Below are 19,858 nucleotides of genomic sequence, written 5' to 3'. Positions count from 1 at the left end.
GTCCCCTTTGGCCACAGAAAATAAGTCCATCTCCATCCTCTCTGATTGCCCTTCAGGTATTTGAAGACTGTTGTCAAATACCTCCCCAGTCTTCTCTTCTGCAAATTAAATAACCCTAGTTTTTTCAGCCTTTCCTCATAAGTCTTGCTTCCCTGGCCTCTAGTCATCTATGCTCTGCTGGACTCTTTCAATCTGTCCATACCTTTCTGGAGTGTAGAGTCCAAAACTGGCCATAATGTTCCAGGTAAGGCCTTGCCAGTAGTGACATCTGAAGCTTGGTGTGAGTTGTCTCTAGTCTGTCTCGATACATTACACAATGAAGGTACTGACTGGAGACTCTTTGATCAGTATTTTAGCTTGCACAGGCTGTCACTTGTGTATTACGTTATGCAGAGCCCATAATCTCTTATTTACCATCTTTTCCTGTCTATGAAATGGGGCTGCTTCCTTTTTTCCACTCTGCATTATATATTTAATCATCTATGCAGGACTGTCCTAATTGCTAGCCCATGGTCTACATGTGGCCCACAAGGAGTTAATGTGGAGCCCCTAGGCCAGTGCTTCACAAACTTTTCCTCAGCATGACCCCATTTAGGGCCCCATTTTCTCAGCCTGACTTCATTTCTTTAGTAGGGGCCCACACTCCCAACCCATAGCCCCCTGCCCCCGCAACTCCATCTGCTGATGTTGCAACCCCATTTGGGGTTGCGACCCACACTTTGGGAACCACTGCCCTAGGCTCTCACAGGTCCACTGCGCCTTTCATTGCTTGCAGCAGGAGTCTCGAAGCTGTCTTCTTCCTCGGGCTGATTCCACTCCTGTCTTCACCGTAGGGACGCCCTAGGGTCAGCGCAGCAGTAGAGAAAGTTGAGAGGAAGTCCAGGACTGCATGAGAGGCAGCAGGGCTCTGTGTGTCCATGTGGTGCAGCAGTTGATATGCGGGGAGCATCTGCACAGCATACCTGCTGTGGCCCATGTAGCCACCATTAGTGTAGCCCCCAAGGGCTTTCATGCTGGACAGCCCTGAGCTAGCTTTTTGGGTTAGGAGCTGTTATGAGTTTGGACAGTACACAAAGGGTGCTTGTGAGGTAACAAAAAAACCCCTCCCCCCACAGTGGCAGTTTACTTTAAACTTGGTGCATTCCCGCACTGAGCCCCACACATGCCCAGAAGAGGCAGTGGGTTACTTCAGTCCAGCTCACCTGATGTCTGTAAAGTTCAGGTGCTTTAGTGGGGCATTTTGGTGTTTTTCTCTAATAGCTGATTGAATCAGCTTTAGCTAAAAGCGCCAAAAAGCCCCCCTGCATTGCCCAATCTTTACAGATGCTGCAGGGCCAGGTCGAAGTAATGCAGTGCTTTGCCTGGGGGGTGGTTCTTAAATCTATAAGTGTCAGTTTCTGTTACTGCTTTTATATATATTTTTATTATAGTGTTTCACTAAGTGTACTAGCAGAATAAATAGAAAATATTTGTCTTGCTCTAAGTTATTGTTAATAATGCTTACTATTTTTGCTTTTTTTTTTATACGTCTAGGCCCTGCTCTCAGTACTGAGAGAGAGTCACCGCACAAGAACTGTTTTTAGAAAAGTTGGTGGATTTGTATACGTCACATCTTTACTTGTTGCTATGGAAAGGTCCTTGTGCTCACCCCCTAAGAATGGCTGGGAGAGAGTAAACCAGAATCAAGTGTTTGAACTGCTTCACACTGTGTTCTGCACACTGACTGCAGCGATGCGCTATGAGCCAGCTAACTCTCACTTCTTCAAAACAGAGATCCAGTATGAAAAGCTGGCAGATGCTGTCCGATTACTTGGCTGCTTCTCAGACTCAAGAAAAATAAGTCCCTTGAATGTCTTCCCGTCAAATATACAGCTATTTCAAAGACTATTGGAGGATGACCTAATTTCCATGGACTCTTTGTCACCCATGCTAAGGCATTGCAGTAAACTTTTTATTTACCTCTACAAAGTAGCCACAGATTCTTTTGACAGGTATGAGGTCTGTTTTTCTCTTGCCTAAAAAAATAGCTGTTTCTAGAAAACTATTGCTTGCAAAATTTGATAGTTCCCTCACGATTTACTTATCAGTTTTTTCATCCAGAAAAATGACTTTTGTCTTCTAATTGGATACAATGTTTACAGACAGGGAAAAAAACCGCACAGAACTTACTTTCATTTCAGCTCGGTGCACCCCTGTACCAAATGCAACACATACCCAGAAGAGGAATCGCATCAGTTTGACCTGGCTCCCCAGCATCTGTATAGCTCACATACTTCAAGGAGGACTTTTTGGCACTTTTATCTAATAGCTGATTCAATCAGCTATTAGATAAAAGTGCCAAAAAGCCCTGCCGAAGCGCATGAGCTATACAGATGCTGGGTCAAACTGACCTGATTCCAGATGCTGGGTCAAACTGGTGTGATTCCTCTTCTGGTAAAGTGCTGGGTTTGTTGGGTTTTGTGGGTTTGTTTTTTGTTTGGTGGGGGGGGAGGTGGGGAGGGAGAGTTGGTTTCCCTCCCCGCCCCCATGTCTGACAGTACCCATAAAGACTGCAGCTCTTTTAGTGTGTGCAGTAGGGTCAGTGAAGCTGTATGGATTAGGTTATGACACCAAAGAGAGACATGCATCTAGTTTAAGATAGCATCTGCTATTGTTTAAGCTACTTGTAAATATCTTTTTCCTTCATAAATATTACATCTTTGTACATCGCATCATAAGGTTAAAGATCCATTACTGTGCAGCTCACCCCAACTTCTGCCTCTGTTCAAGTTGGGGCAAGTTTGAAGCCTATCAGCAGATTATTATGTAGGAAATGAAATTGATTTTAGATAGCTACAGGTGGAATTCTTCAAGTTTCTATTTGTTTTTTTTTAGTTCTGATTGAGAATTGGAGATAATAGAGGCCTTGATTGCTACAGAGCAAGTATTTCATATAACTACTTCTGACTTTAAAATCACAAGTAGTGTATATATACTCCTAACCTTTCACACATTCCTAATCTTACATGCATGCACACATGATTTGAGAGTAATTCTCACTGGTATTTTCTTTTTCAAAATAATGGAGAGTCTAATTTAAGCGTTGTGGCTTGAGTTACTAATATTGAGCTTGGCTAATTGGCTATGCATTAGTCAGCATTTTAAAAAAATAGGGTCCTAGTTAGCACTAAATCAATGAGTTGATTTTGAAAGTGTGCTGACACTGCAGCAGCATCTAATTAAGTCGGTTGGAGCTGTAAGGTAGTTTCATCCCAGCATCTAACTTCAGGCTCTCATTTTTTGCTGTGTTGCTGAGCACAGCAAATCATTATTCCTTCATCTTGGGGGGAAAAAATCTAACACAAAGAAACTTGATTTTTAGGCCTCAGTTTAAAATTGCCTTAAAACATTGAAATTGGGTGAAGGATAGCTCAAATAATAAGACCTATGATACTGGTTAGCAGTGGTATCTGAAGTATCAAAGATAAGGTAACTATAGCAAAAATGTTACTGGATAAGATACCTCATTGTTCACCTTGTATGCCGTGCTATTCTTTAATCACCCTCTTTTTCTTCCTGCTTAAACTTTCTTGTGGTTGGTTTATGCTTGGGACAGTCTATCTGAAAATTAATACAACATATTTACTTGCTGAGATCTCATCTTCTGTCAATTCCTGTTCTGCTTAACCTTGAAGGATGTTCAGATTTGCTTATTTGATTATATAGGTAGAGAACTCTGAGCATCAAACAAACAAATGTGGTTCCCTAAGCATTGGAGAATGGTGCTATTAAATAAAAAGTATGCTTTGCAAGTCTGTTTGTTTTACCTGATGCATGTTCCTTAGTAATGTTCTCTGTTGTCTCTGTTGCTTCTGGAGGAGGTATCCTATAATGGTTTTACTGGTGGTGATATTGTTAACTAACAAGCTTCTGGCCTGTGTTTTCTTTTCTAACCTCTCTATCCTACCCCTGTCTGTTTTGTCTGTAGTCGTGCAGAACAGATTCCTCCTTGCCTGACAAATGAGACTTCTCTCCCCTCTCCTTGGGGTACTCCTGCTTTGTCCAAGAAAAGGTACCGATCCTTTAAGAGAAGTTGATTTTTCTTCTGGTTTCTCTTCTCCATGTTATTTTTGTGGGGTTTTTTTTCTTAAGCTGCTGTTTGTTCTGGGGTACATGTTTGGTCAGCTAACAACCACTCCTGTGTATACCGTATAAGAATCTTAAACCATTGATTCTAGCATGTAAAACTAAAATATGTAGGACCAGATGAAAGCAAACATAAGATCTTGAAAACAAGCAACTCTAACTTTGTATTTCTTAAAAAAAAAAAAAAAATCAAATCCTATTATAAAAATGATTTAAGCAGTATGGATGCAACTCCTGGGATCGTTTCTTGGTAGTCAGACTGCTGTAATGAAACAAAACCAATTTTATTTAATATATTTCTTAAGAAAGGTACTTCCTTTTATTTTCAATACACTGAACACCTTTAAGAGATTCATCTACGCTAATTGTATTTTAGACGAGCAAAAAAAATCTGACCCCCAACTGCTTGCAAGTTCTGTTAATATTAATGTGATTTGGAAAGTCATCACAATGTACCAAATTCTGGAAGTCTTTCCCATTGTTCTTTTCTTTTTCTTAGCCGGTTTAATGTTTTGATTAAAGAGTGCTCACTCCCATCTTATGAACATAATTTTAAGTCTCTAACAATGGGAAGACTACCAAAGTTGTGTCTGAAACTTGCTTGAAAAGGCGGTATTTGCAGTAAAAATGTATTTCCACAGAAATCCCTTTTTTGCCTTCCTAAGAGAAGCACATGTTGATATTCTTCTGGGCTTAACTTGAAAAAGACCTTGTTTCTAATAATTTAGTACCTTTCAGACTACCATTTCCTTTCTCTAATACCAAGGTTTGTAGGAGCAAACTCAGCTGTTACATTCTGAAAAGAAAAGCATTTGCTGCTGAATTCCTTTCTATTTTCCTCATGTTGAAAGAAACAGACCTGTCCTATGGAATCCATACACTTTTCTGTATATAATATTGACCTCTATTGCCAAGAATTGGATTTTTCTTTACTGGTTTGTTCTAGTCTCTTAAGTGTAAATAGCAGTACTTGCTCATATAAGCTGAATTGTTAAAAATACACAGATAAAGAAAAAGCATAATCTTGCCAATAGAATGCATTTAATGTTTGCCAAACAAGCTTTGAAGGGCAGCTAATCCCAGAAGACAATGAAAAAGAGGATGCCAGATTGGTAGTAGTCTCTCAGAATTAATTTTAAAAATATTTTAAGCTTTTTAAGTCATCCTGATAGTGAAAAATGTAGGAATCCTTTGGATGCTGCATTGTACATGACTGTATCATTATAGTTGGGTTAAACATCATATCTTGAGGTTTGATTTTTAAAAATAAACCATCAGATCATTCATTTTGGCTGAGCATTGGGGGTTGGTGTTAAGAGGAATGGAATGCATTTGCTATTGATAAATGAATGATGCCACTTTCTAAAATAGGTTAAATAGAAAATGAAGAAAAGATGAACATAGGGTATTACCGTTATCTTGGGTTAATTTATAAGTTAACATAAATTTATAACTTACGTAAGAGTAGACATAAATTCCAGGGTTCTCACAGAGTCTACAGCTAGGTGCTGTTCTAGATTGCTTCTGTTGACTTAAGTGGCAGCTACGGGGTTCTTGATACTTTCGGAATCAACACTTGCTTAGAAGTTTAAGTTCAGGCTCCTGTTTTGAAAACTTCGGTGAAAATGCTGGTATGAGGGCAGTGTTCATTCTTTACTTGTTTTGTTTTGTCTGACTTCCTTTGCCTTCACGTATCTCCTCAACTATTATGGTCTGTTCCACTAATTTAGATGATAAACTCCTCTGAGAAAGGTTTCTTGTTTCTTTGTTAGCATAGGGGACATGTATGATGTTATATAAAAAAATATATATTTTTTGTGCACTATGCACAAAAAATATGAAAGTACTGTGTATATATACATTTTAAGCTCTCGCTTTAAATACATACACAAATATCCATGTTCTAAGATTGTTGGTCTTTTTTCCCCCAAGTGATATTGGCTGCTAAACATTATGCTTTGTGTAAACACAGTATGGATGCTTTGTTATGTCATGCAGTTTTTTCAGGTAATATAGAAGCACTATGATTTCAGTCCTCTGTATTAATAAGTCACGAATGGCTTGCTTTGGTGGATTTTAAAGAGGTACTAATACTGACTTGAGGTTACCTGAACTGTCATCTTGGATGACAAATCTATGCAGAGAAGCCTTAAAATGAATAGAAAATGGCATGCATGTTTTCATTATTGTTATCCACTGGTTTGGAAAACATTTTAAGTAAGTCTATCGTAGAAATGAGTTGAACAGTAGCTAATACCAGCAAATTCTATTCAGTTTTCAGTAAAGGAAGATCACTATACATACAGGCTATCTGGCTTATTTATGTATAGCATTTTGAGTTTGACTTTTTTTCCATCTTGTCATTCCCTCTCCCTGTGGATTTCCTTTTCTAGTTTATTTTTTTTTCATTCCCTTTCTTCTGGAAGGACAGTGAAGACATATGTTAGGCTCATATAAGTGTACGGGTACAGAAAAGCTGAAATGAAATTGGTAAAAGAATCAACTAAAGCTAGTGGGTAGTTTCACAGCATTTTTATAAGATCAGATTTATCTTTCTGTTTTAATATATGAATGTCAACTGGTAGTTTAAGACCTCTTGAAACAGGAACCTACTGAACATAAGAAAAATAAAGCAAACCTGCACGTTGTCCCATTAGTACTGACTAGATGTAATGGAAGATGAGAGAGAGTTTACCTTCTCTTAAACGATAGAAAAGCAAATCGTATGCATCTGGGTACCCTGTACCATGTTGGACTGCAAACTTTTTGAGGCAGGGTTTGTCTTGATAAATCATGTAGCGCAGTAAGCCTGAACTTGGCTACTATAGCATAAATGATTAAAAGGGTATGAATAGTCCTAAAAATCATAGAATATGGCATTGGTATAAAGAATGATTGCTAGGTGCACTTGAAATTCTGTGCCAAAACGTTTTTAGAAATAATGTGAGAATGAAATTTAATGTTAGCCTGTTCTCAAAAAGGCTGACTAGAACACTTTGATATGTCTGGATTTTTAGTCCTTAAATTAAATGTGTGAACACTGTGACATTTGAGACTCCAAACTTTTACTGCAGAGGTAGAACTTTTCCTCCTCATGTGGAAAACTGGTATTTGCCAAGGGAACTGCCCATTTCCCTAACCTCAAATATTGTTTTGAGAGATGTATTAAATGGAGGGGCAAACATTAGATTAACAGCTTTTTGTAGGATAATGTTACTACCTGTTTTGCTGTTCTTAGTGGTCGTGTTTAGAGTAATGTTGTAGCTGTGATGGTCCAGGAATTATGCAACAGGCAAGGATTTCTTCAGTTGGTATGTTTTATTGGACCAACTACATAATTGTCTTCCATTTGAAAGCTTGTCTTACTATCCCAACTCTGCAGTTCATCCAATAAAATATATCAACCTAAGAAATCCTTGCTTTTTTACTGTCCAATTTAAAACAAAAATACTCAGCTATAACAAAGTCAGAGCTTTGCCATATTTTTTAAAACTGGTATTTGGGGTCAAGAACAGATTGCTTAAACACTTCCAATAAGTCGTGCACTTTGTTTTATAGGTGGACAGAATGAAGAGAAAAAGATTTTTCCAGAGTTATAGCTGTATAAAACTAATCGTCAGCTCACTCACCCTCCCTTTCCTGTGTAACTAAAGCTGAATCCCTAAATGCTGCTTGAGACTGGTGTACTTGGGTGGATCTATGATTTTGAAGAGAGCACTAATGGGTTTGAACTAAAGAGTCTGTGAAATTAGAGACTGGGAGCAGCCACCAAACAGCAGAATTGCCCTAATAAAGGTTAGCTTGATTAGTGGAACATCAAGACTATTGAAAAGGATTATTAATACCTTTTGGAGTGAAGAATAGCAAGCCATTAAAACAGTTAACTTCCATAGCTGCCTGAACAGTAATGCCATAGCTGCTGCAATGTAGAACAGGAATCAAGCCAGGGTGCTTCCAACTCCAGGAAGAATATCAGCTTCCCACTTAATACACTGCTTTGGTGGGCTGATTTTGTGGGTAAAGTGCATGTTTTATATGAGAAAAGACAGTGCTCGGGGTCAGATCCAGAGGATGATGTAGTGTAGGTGGAGCCCCCCCTCTCCTGCTGGTACAGCTGCTGTTCCCAGCTGATCTGGGTGCAAGAGGGGAGCCCAGAGGCTCTGAGCCAGAGCTGCTCCTGTCCTACTCCAGCTGTCTCGACTAGGATTCAGATTCAGCCCAAATCAGGGACAGTGATTTGATTGGAATGCTGTCCCAATTTGATTTGGTCAAATCTGAATCTGAAGATTCAATGCTGATTCATAGACTCAGCGATTTGGCCATAGTCACAGCTTTAAAAGTTTTTTCTACATACCTTGAGGTACCAGACATGGCTTGTGAATGCTGCAGTGGTGGGGCAGGTGAAGCATCCCACAGGAGCATAGAGGGCCCATCTACATGCTTAGCGGCAAACCTGGAAGTAGTGCCTCCTGGGTCTGGGGGGGCACCTGGGGTCCTCCCACAGCTCTCCAAGGGACCCCTCCACATCCCCCCGGCTTGACCCAATGTGTCCCCAAGTCCCAGGAGGCACCAGTTGCCGACCCAGGGCAGGGGGAGTACCTTGTGAGCTCCCTGGTGGACCCACAAGTGGACCGGAAGTGCTTCTGGTCCACTTCCGGGTTTGCTGCCAAGCACACTGGGGACACACCTGCACTCCTGTGGGATGCTGTATCCGCCCCAGCACCTCAGTATTCATGAGCTGCCTGGTGCCTTGTGGTATGTAGAAAAAACATTTAAAGCTGTGTCTGTGTCCAAATCATTGAATCTCCCCGAATTGATTTGGAGGGTTCTGATTCGATTCGGAGAGATTAAAGGATCCCCAGATTTGATTTGGATTTGGAGATTTGGCTGATGAATCTCCACCGAATTGAGTGAGCTTTGCACAGCCCTACTTACTTTTTTAAAAGTGAAATCAAGGAATTTTAAAGAAATATATTTTTCAAGAGCTATATCATCTCTTCCTCAGGAGAAGTGGATTGCTAATCCAAAGCACACTACAGAAAATTAAAATTGTCCCAATCTGTCCTGGATGAATATCTGTTTTATAATTGAAGGCATGCTGAATTGGGTTTGGGTTTTTTTTCTGTATACAAGTTGAATGCTACAGCAATTAATAGACGAGTGCAGAGCTGATAATGAATGGGTCTGTCTTTCATTTTGTTCTGCAGGCATGCCTATCATTCTGTTTCAGCTCCTCCTGTATATCCTCCCAAAAACATAACTGATTTGAAGCTCCTGACGGGAGCAACATCCACACAAAGTTCCGATGCTGTCATCATCCACCCTGGAGCAATGCTTGCTATGCTGGATCTTCTAGCCTCTGTTGGATTAACAACACAGCCAGAAGTAAGCCAAAACCTGTAGTTTGTAATAGTTTCTTGTGCATTTTTAAGGGTGAATATGTGAGATGGGCTCTAAATCTGGAAACTGGTAAAGGAATACCGTCTCTTGTGACTAAGCTGCTAGTTGAGATCTAGTTTAGGGGTTAGTGAATTAGCAAAAACTTTAGTTGGGTTTAGCAACTTTTTCATTCACCTGGAGATTGAATTGTTCAGTTGCCCAAGCAAAGTAAAGTGCTGGCTTCACCTTAGGTGTCAAATGGCAGGTTGGTGTATCATGAGGTCATTTTGTGGCTGGCACTAATTGGCATCCTTACTACAAGAGCCTCTGGAGCTTAAAGGGATTCTGCAGTCTTTTTATCCTTCTCTTTAAGCCATCCCTGAAGATGGTTCTTTTTAAGTCAAGGTTGAAGGATCTTGGCTAACCACTACTCAGTTGCTGCCCTTAATGTACAGTTACTAGAGGATAAATAAGATTACACTGTCCAAACGGTTGCACCTTTGAGCGACCTTTATTTTCAAGGATAGGAAAGAAAGAGAAACTCTCTTAATTATTAATACGTTTCTTGGTAGACTGATAGTTCTACTTGCGTTTTTTGATTTAGTATTATTTGGTAATAGTTAAATATATGCTGCTATAATAAAGGCTTGTGCTGTTTCAAAACAGTTTTATCTGTCCTTATGTTATGCTTGTACTTGCAAAACTAATATGATCAGTATCATAGACTAGCAGAAGCATTATAGATAATTGCTTTCCCTTAGAAAAATACCTGGGTCCTAGGGTTTTTTAATTTACTTCTTGATGAAATATCACACAATAAGACAGTTGAGATCAGAATCTTCACAAGTGCTATGAATAGGGAACTTCTGAAATCGCAATCTCTCGATTTTTGCAGAAACTGTGATTACCGGCAGATCCTGTGAAAAAACATAGACTCTGTGTTATTGGCAGGGTCCCTGGAGGGGTGGGGTAAAAAAAGATCACTAGAAAAAAAAAAATGTTTGCTCCCTGTGCAGAGAGCTAGTAGTCTTTGTGGCTACTGCAGCCCAGCTGCACAGCCCATTGGAGAGGAAGATGGGGGAGAGAGGCTGCTGGCACGACAAGATGGCTGCTGACCCCACCCCTTGCCACTAATTGCCTGTGAGGGCTGTCCATCATACCACCCTGCCCCTTACCACCAGTCAGTGGTGAGGGGCTGGGCTACATGATGGATAGCTCTTGCAGTCAGTGGCAAGAGGCAGGGCTGCTGGGGCCCCCTGGCCAGTAAGATGTGTAGGAGTGGGGGCCGCCATGCTCCACCTGCAAAAATGGCTGCTAGCCCTGTGGTCTGCCCATGAAATCAGCTGGCAGCCATCTCGAGTTCAGTAGACTGCTAGTTATGAAGCCTTGTTTTCTCCTGAAACATCCAGTGTCATGGATGGTTGGAGTCCAGGCAGGGCACTGGACTGAATAGTTAATTAACACTGTTTGGCAATTTCTTTATGATTGTTTCATTACAGGTATCGGTGATAATTTTAATTAAACCTTTTAGAAAATATGTATTTTATGCTTCTAGTTCATTTGACTGAAAGGGCTTTATTTGATCCTTTTGCTGACAGTCACTTAAAATACATTTCAGTTGTGGCATCTTCCTCAGAGAACCTTATTTATCAGAATGAATCTTCAAAAGCTTTCAAGCTTTTCTTGCTGTGATTTACATTTTTATTCTCTCTCTCTAATTCTTCTCTCTAATGTTGATGAACCTGTAAACTTGTGATGTTCAGAATATTACTGGTAGATTTATTGCATAAAATGTGAAATTTTAGGGAATATTATGAAAGTGTAGCATAGGTCTGATGAGGATAAAACTTTTAAACAAGCTGATTGTACTTCTGAGTCTTTGTATTTCTATTTAAATTATAAGTTATAATAATCAGCTGTACTAGAGCAATTTGGAGAAGAACAGGAATACTTCATAAATTAAATCTTCTTTACACATTTTTAAAATAGCATAACAGGAAAACGTGTTAATGATGATGAATTCCTTTATATATTACTGTTGCACATGGTTTTTTCCAGCATGCCCTGGATCTTCAGTTTGCAGTGGCCAACATACTGCAATCTCTGGTGCATACAGACAGAAACCAGCAAGTCATGTGTGAAGCTGGACTCCACGCAAGACTTTTACAGAGATGTAGTGCTGCTCTTGCTGATGAGGACCATTCATTGCACCCCCCGCTCCAGAGAATGTTTGAAAGGCTGGCCTCTCAGGCACTGGAGCCAATGGTGTTGAGGTTGGGGGAAAAAAAACTGTACTTAGATTATTGATGTGGATATTGGTGGTACATAGACTTCCTTGGCTGGCTCCTTTTTGGGACTTGAATTTATTAGAAAAATGTGAAAGAATAATTTATTGCATGTGAGAATGACCTTGTTTTATGTATAATCCTATTTTGAAAATGCAACATTTTTTTTCATTTTAAGATTTAATTAAAATATAATACTTCCTTTTGGATTACTATATTTACCTGGGTCCAAGATGATTGTGAATTTACAACAACCCCCCCCCCCCAAATAATTGGATTCTCTACATGGGAAAATTATAAATTTCTTATTTTCCATTATAGAATTTAATTATTGAAGGATCGTCTTAAATTCATCTCTTCCCCAGTCTCCATCTCCCACAAGCTGTGTCAGGGAAAGCAATGGCAGGGGACAAGGGGACCAGACCCCCACCCTTTGCTCCCATGCCTGTTTCCCCCAACACCTGCCCTGTGCTGTTCCCCTGCTACCTGTACCTCCACACCATGCCTCTCCCCACTGTTTGCCTCCAAAGCAGTTCTGGCTCTAGGGGAGTCAGCAGCAGCAGCCCCACCCTAGTCCAGCCAGGCAGAAAGAGTAGGGAGTAATTCTGGGCTTAGCTGGATCAGAGCTGAAGCCAGAGCCTGAGGTAAACAGCAGAGAAACAGTTGTGCAGACTCCCTCGTGTGCTCCCCTACTCACTAAAGGTCTACCTCATGCACCCCCAAGCCAGAGCTGAGCCATCACCTGTCCCAGGACAAGCCCCACTCCATGTTGTCCTGGGACAGGTAAGATAGAGAAAACTTTATCTTGGATTCAAGTAAATATGATATTTAAATTAAACTCTACTGAGAAACATGTATTTGCAGTTCCTTGCTTGGTTGACAGCAAGAGAAAACTGGAAGTTTTAAAAATGTACAATTAATGGATTCAAAAGGATGACCCTACTATAGAAGGGTCTGTACAGACTTTCTGAAAATCACAAAATACCTTAAGCAAGGCAAGATGCAGTTCTCTCCTCTTTAACTTATACTTGAAGGAAAAAGATGAGTCAGAGAAGAGAAATGCCTAGAGTAGATCTTTAAGGCTTGTGGGTTCTTTCCCCAAATTGGGTAAAAGCTGTACTTTAATGATAGTTTTTCATCTTAGTGAAAATAAATTTGTTGTACAGCAACATACAGGGTTCCAAGACAGGATTTGGTAGGCTTATGATTTCACCCTTATTTCTGACATTTCCTGCTGGTTTTAAAATGCATTGATCACTGTAGCTTTATTTCTCCTGCATATTAACAGAAGTGCATGGGCATGCCTATCTAGCAAGCAATAAATGAGCAGTTGGCATGTGTATTATGAAAGAGGGAAAGAACAGCATTTAAAATGAAACAAGCTGCACTTGCAAATATTGAAGATTGCATACTGAACTAGATGGATTGCTATATTTGTAATGGCATTTTCCTGCTGAATAGCACATTGAAAGCTGGCCCAGACTTACTGACTGCCTTACTGTCTGAGAGTTGATCAGAAACCACTACAATGATTTCTGCATTTGTTGGTAGTCTCAGCAGTGGGATTAAAGGTTTAAGAAGGCATGGAGACTAAATTTCCATCTCACCCCCTTGAAACTGTCCTCCAAACGACATTGGCACAGATTGGAAATGCAGTGTTGAGAATTATTGTGGCAGAGCATCCTATGCTGTACCTTTCCAGAATAGGAACAGATGACTTCAGCTTTCAGAGCTAACATTCTGGTTCTTTTAATGAAGTATAATTTGATTTAAAGAAATTGGAGGAAGAATTTCCCAGATACTTATTAGTCTTCAGGACCAATATATAGATATTATACACAATATCTAATATTATATAATACAACATTTTCTGTTCTGTATATAATACAACATTGTGGCCATCCAACAACATTTAATGATTCATTATAGAAAAAAGGTATAGATACTCTAGAAACCAAAATACGTGATTTGATTGATCAGAAATACAAAACTCTAGTCGTGGTAATCCATTAATTTATCAGCACTGTATACAGATATATGCAATAATTAAAAATAGAAATAGCATTGAATTTATATTTATTTGCTTTTAGAATTAATGCTTTAATTATATTATTTTGCAAGTTTAAATATATTCTAATTGACTCTAGGTTGTAACTCATTCTAGTCTTACAAACCAGAAAGCAAGTAAGCAACTTGACTTGAATAATTTTTATGTCTCCTAACCAGGGAATTTTTACGTTTGGGAAATCCTTTGAATTGCGGAGCTTGGGACAAAAAATTGTTGAAACAGTATAGAGTACACAAGCCCAGCTCATTAAGTTATGAACCAGAAATGAGAAGTAAGTGTTTAAACATTAGAAATTTTTGTGGTGCTTCATGAGATCTGAAGACATCATTATCCTAAGACATACCTGCTTTTTTTTTCTTTGGTTGCTGGATCCTTACAATACAGTATTCATGTTTGGAGTGGTCTATTGTCATCAGCAAGACTAATGGAAGAGTTAGTTATGTGTATGAATATCTGAAACTGCATTTAAAACTTTAAAATACTTGTTGGGAAGAATACAAAACTTTGGGAATAACTTCAGTTTCGTTGTGAGATTGAATGAATTATTTTTTTTCAGTTTACAAAAGAAACCCGAGTGTATCACAGTATGGGCATGAGGCAGTCTTTCTGCTGAAAATGAATTAATGGAAGGATGCAGTTGTGGCTAAGGCACTGAACAGGAATTGATGAGACCTAGGTTCAGTTTCCAGCTCTTTTGTGTTCTTTGATTTCTCTGCCTTAGTTCAGTGAGGATAATACTTCTTATCTTTAGAGGGGTTGTTGAGATGCTCTCTTTATTAATGAATAACAAGCACTAAAATATTACAGTGAAAGTGGCATTTTAAAAGTCTGAATACAATGTCTGTTCAAATCCGAGACAAGATTTTTTTACCCCCTTCAACATCGGGGTGGGGGAGGGGGAGCCCCTCATCTTGGTTTTGAATGCAAGTGTGGGAGGGGGAGGCAGGCAGTAGGTGTCTGCAAAACGGGGCTTTCTTGATTGGATTTGGCATGAACTGGGGGCAGTGATTTGATTTGTTGATTCAGATAACTGTCCCCGATTTGATTTGGCCAAATCTGAATCTGACGATTCAATGCTGATTCAGAGAATCAGCGATTTGGACATAAACACAGCTTTAAATGTTTTTGTTACATACCTCGAGGGACCAGAACTGCTTGCGAACACTGCGATGCTGGGGTGAATGGAGCATTCCAAAGGAGCGTGGGGGGAGAGGGTCCCTGCATGCTTGGTGATGAACCTGGAAGTGGGCTGGAAATACTTCTGGTCCAGTTCTAGGTCCTCTGGGGAGCTTGGCAATTGGCTGTGGGCAGACCCTGGGTCCCCCGCCCGACCCAGGAGGCACCAGTCACCGAGCTTGGGGGGGCGCACTCTGTAGCTGACCCAGAAGTGCACTGGAAGAGCTTCTTGTCCACTTCTGGATCTGCTGCTGAGCACGCTTTGGAGCCCCCTGTGCTGTTGTGGGATGCTCCATGTGCCCCAGCATTGCAGCACCCATAAGCCACCTGCTACCTAGAGGTATATAGAAAAAACATTTAAAGCTGTGTGTGTATATATGAATCACCACATCTCTCCAAATCCATTCGGAGGGTTCTAATTCAATTCAGAGATATTAAAGGGCTCTCTGATTTGATTCAGATTCAGAGATTTGGCCACCGAATCGGACTGAATCTCTGCCAAATCGAATCAGGGACCGAAGGTTTGCACACCCCTAGCAGGTAGCAGTTGAGGCTTTGACTCTGGCGTCAAACTGAGTTTAGGGTCAGAGCCACAGCCCTTTTCCCACCCCCCCCACTCCCCTGCCACCTGCACCCCACACTGCCTGCCTGCCTCCCCATTGCCACTTGCTCTCCATTGAGGCTTTGTTCCAGCCCCACTGTACCTGCCCCCTGCCACTGCTTACCCTGCTGTAGCAGTTGGCATTTGGGGGGGGGGACGAATTTAAGATGTTCTCCAATAATCAGATTCCATATATGGAAACTTATGGGAAATGTATATATTTCTTATATAGAGAATCTAATATTTGAGGGTTTTCCCTTAAATTCATAGTCATCCTGGATTTGGCTAACTATGGTAAATGAGGAATTAAAAAAAAACGCCTCCTTTTGCCAATATCTCTGCTTTGTTTTTTGTTGGCTTCTACTGTAGATAGTATGGGCACATCAATGGAGGGTTTGAGTTCTGACAGCATGTTCAGTTCGCATGAAGATAACCATTATTGGATAAGTAGGAGCCTGCTCAAGCCAGCAGAAGGAAGCACAGTACCCCTGACAAGGGTGAAATGTTTGGTTTCCATGACAACTCCACATGATATCAGACTTCACGGATCATCAGTTACCCCTGCGTTTATTGAATTTGACACATCTCTTGAAGGATTTGGGTAAGGTCTAGCAAAGCTTTTAAACAGTGTATTTCAAAAAGTAATGTCTTACTCCTTCTTTAAAAGAAATGTTTGTAATTTTAATGAACAATTTGAAAAACAAATGATTGAGCTGCCGAAAGCAGCATGCTAAATGCTTTCTGGCAAAGGATGCTGCTGAATTCAGCTAATGGATTCAAACCATTGCTTGTTTGTACAATTGTGGATGCTGTTAACAATAATACTTCAGTAAAGACCTTACGTGTGTGCTGTGAGCTCTTTTCAAAGAGAAAGAACAAAGGCATAGCAGTACAAAGGCACTAACTGCCAGGATTCAAACCAAGTACTGGGTCTCTAAAAAGATCGTTCACTTGCCTAAAATCAGGAGAGATTCAGTGCAGAATCTTGTAATGAAGAATTATATGGAAAGTAGAAGTAGAACTAAAATTATTTTGAAGCAGTGACTTATTTTAAAAAGAACTTGAATTAGGAAACACAGATCACTGTGGAACAACTAGGTAATGGTAATTAGTGTATGTGGTCCTGTCTTAAACTTTTCTGGGTCTGTATGCAAGTGTTTTCACATCTTTATCTCTCCTCTCCCACATGATCAGTGAGGACTTGGAAGGTTATGGCATTAAGCTGTGGAGTTCTCCAAGTAAAATATTTCTCATAGGTTCTTTTTAAACGCTGGTAAAAGAACTTAAAAATTTTAATCTTTCACCAATGGTGAAAACCCAGACCTCACTACTTCGAATGATTTCAGGTTGTTACTAATGAAAGTATCCATTACTACTGCATTTACAGTGGGCAGGTTCATGAAATCCAGACAGCTGTTAGTGAGAACAATGTTAGTTAAATTAAGGTTTACGATGTTGTCCATACAATCTCAAGTCAGACAGTGGTGGATAGTTACTCAAAAAAAACCTGCGTCAGAATTTTTTTAAGTGAAATTCTGTTTGTGCAAAAGCTTGCTAAACAGGTTTCTGATAACTTGAGCAAGGAAGAATGTTAATTACCATTCCAGAGAAGCCTAAGGACTACAAGCCTACAAGATGGGTAGATCCTTCACCATTCATAGATGCCAGGGTCAGAAGGGACCTCAACAGATCATTAAGTCTGACACCCTCCCTGGGCAGGAAGGAGTGCTAGAGTCAGGTGACCCTAGCCAGATGCCTATCCAGCCTTCTCTTAAAGACCCCCAAGGTAGTGGAGAGCACCACCTCCCTTGGAAGCCCATTCCAAATTTCGGCCACCCTTACCATGAAGAAGTTTTTCTTGATATCTAGCCAAAATCTGCTCTTTGTCAGTTTGTGACCATTGTTCCTTGTTATCCCAAGAGGCACCCTGGTGAACATCTCCAGTCCCTTGCTTCGTTCCCCTAATGAATTTGTAGGTGGCCACAAGATCACCTCTCAGCCTTCTCTTGTGGAGGCTGAAGAGGTCCAAGTCCCTCAGTCTGTCCTTTATAGGGCTTTTCCTGTAAGCTCCTAACCATATGAGTGGCCCTCCTCTGGACCCTCTGGAGGTTATCCACATCCTTCTTAAAGTATGGCATCCAAAAATGGATGCAATAACCCAACTGCGGTCCGACCAATGCCGCATAGAGGGGAAGTATCACCTCTTTGGTTCTATCCGTTATGCACCTGCTGATGCATGATAAAGTGTGATTAGCTTTGCTGCTGTTTTCGTCATACTGACGACCGATGCTCATCTTGGAGTCCACTATGACTCTGAGATCCCTTTCTGCTTCTGTGCTGCTGAGAGGGTGACTTCCTAGCCAGTAGTGTGCTGGATATTTTTGCACCCTAGGTGCAGCACTCTGCATTTGTCCTTGTTGTGCTGCCCACTTTTCTAACCTGCCCAGGTCTGCCTGTGATTGTTCCCTACCTCTGGAGTGTGCACTTCACCCTGCAATTTAGTATTGTCCACAAACTTGGACAGAGTACATTTCACATCCAAATCACTGATGAAGATATTGAAGAGTACAGGTCCAAGGACTGAACCTTGCAAACTAAACCGAACCTTCATCCAAAAGAGGTATTAAAAGTGTCCTCTTACTACACAGTCCTACCCAGTTCTGGAAAGACAAAGAAGCTCTGAGTGGACAACAGCTTCTATCCTTTCTATCTACTCTTAACAGTACATAAGAATGATGGCAAACAAATCTAATTCCAACCTGAAGTAGGCTTAGGGTCAGGATAATTTTTTATTTTCAACCAACTGCTTAGAGTTTATCTTAAATGGCATATCTGAGCACATAACATAGATATACGCAATTTGACCATTCCTCTACATTCCCCACTCGGTTCTGCAAGCAAGCATATAGAAATTACCAGAGGTGCAATCTTAGAGGTAGTCTTGGGAAAAGTGTCACTTGGAGTTCTCCTCCTTGTTCTTCAAATAATATGAAAAATTAATTGGGCTTTCAAGAGGCTGAACAGGTCAATCAAGATAAAATTTGGAAAGTAGATATTACTTTTCATTGTCACTGTAATCTCTTTATCACAGGGATGGGCAAAATGTGGCCTGCTGGCCAGATGCACCCTACCAGGCCATTCTATCTAGCCTGTGGGGCCCCTGCAAAATTTAGAAAATTAATATTTATCTGCCCATGGCTGCTTGTTATGTGGCCCTCAAAGGCTTGTCAAAACTTAGTAAGCGGCCCTCCGCCCAAAATAATTGTGCCCCCCCCCCCAGCTCTGTTGTATACCACAAAATGATTTAGAAAACCATAAAGTAATTTATTTGCATTTTTGTTCTGAATCTTTGTTCATCTATGATCTCATCACAGTGAATAATTTTTTTAAAAAATCTTTGTTTTTTTTCCCCTGCCCCAGGAAACTCATTAGGTCATCATGCCCAGGGGCTTCACCCGAGCAGATGGGAAGTAAATTTCTTACAAGGAAAAGAGAATGTTGCGATCATAGCTATGCAGAATTAATGATTTTTAAATGTATATAGTCAGGTTAGTCCTTCGGGATTTCCAGGGTCACCAAAAGAGGAGTTACATGCTGATTTATTTACAAAATTCAATCACAGCATATGTAAACTAGCAAAGGGCCACCAGTTATTTGCGTGTACATGTCAATAGATACAAATTCTTTACCAAATGGAAGATGTTCTATGATATGTGGCATCAGATATTTGTAATACCCATGTTAGACTTACCTTTAATGCTGTGTTCATTCAAGACTTGCCTAGTAACCTGCTTGTTGTCTGTGGAGATCAGGAAAGAGAGTGATAGTTTTTCTTTCATTAACATTTTATTGCTTCCTTCTTTGTTTTGTTTCATTGGATGCTGGCCAGAGCTGGAGGTAGGGCAGTATCTTGTGGTACTCTTGTGCTCTGCGAGGAACTTAGAAGCCTCTTGGGTACTTGGCTAGAGGGTCTTGCTTATGGTCAAACTGCTCACCAATTTGGGGGCTAGGAAGGGGTTTGGGTGTTTTCCCTGGATCAGGGTAGGAAGACCTGCAGATGTTTTTTGCCTTCCACTGTAATGAGAGAGAGATCTTTCTAGGAGCATATTTTAATCTACTGGCTTCTTTGCTATTGCAGTGACAAGGTGTTAGCAATGCCTTTGTCTTCTCAGCTTTCTACCTGTGGCATGTTGAAGGGTGGGTTTGGTTCAGTTTGTGGTTGTG

The 19,858-nt window shown here is 40.4% G+C and overlaps 1 protein-coding gene across 8 annotated transcripts in view; it reads left to right on the top strand.

The window, feature by feature from the left end:
• WDFY3 (WD repeat and FYVE domain containing 3) overlaps positions 1–19,858 on the top strand; it is a 370,468-nt gene that overhangs the window by 192,935 nt on the left and 157,675 nt on the right. For 7 of the 8 annotated variants that reach the window (XM_090036996.1, XM_090037002.1, XM_090036999.1 and 4 more), the window contains 6 exons: positions 1,534–1,991; positions 3,968–4,051; positions 9,333–9,510; positions 11,563–11,777; positions 14,016–14,128; positions 16,004–16,235. In XM_090036996.1, the coding sequence (XP_089893122.1) occupies positions 1,534–1,991; positions 3,968–4,051; positions 9,333–9,510; positions 11,563–11,777; positions 14,016–14,128; positions 16,004–16,235 (1,280 nt within the window). The remainder of the gene's footprint in view (positions 1–1,533; positions 1,992–3,967; positions 4,052–9,332; positions 9,511–11,562; positions 11,778–14,015; positions 14,129–16,003; positions 16,236–19,858) is intronic. The other variant, XM_090037001.1, reaches the window with a different exon arrangement.

The sequence above is a fragment of the Crocodylus siamensis genome, chromosome 2 (genome assembly GCF_052110815.1).
Source record: "Crocodylus siamensis isolate JL-2025a chromosome 2, ASM5211081v1, whole genome shotgun sequence".
In the NCBI taxonomy this organism is placed as follows: domain Eukaryota; kingdom Metazoa; phylum Chordata; order Crocodylia; family Crocodylidae; genus Crocodylus; species Crocodylus siamensis.
This window is presented reverse-complemented; position numbering and strand designations above follow the sequence as displayed.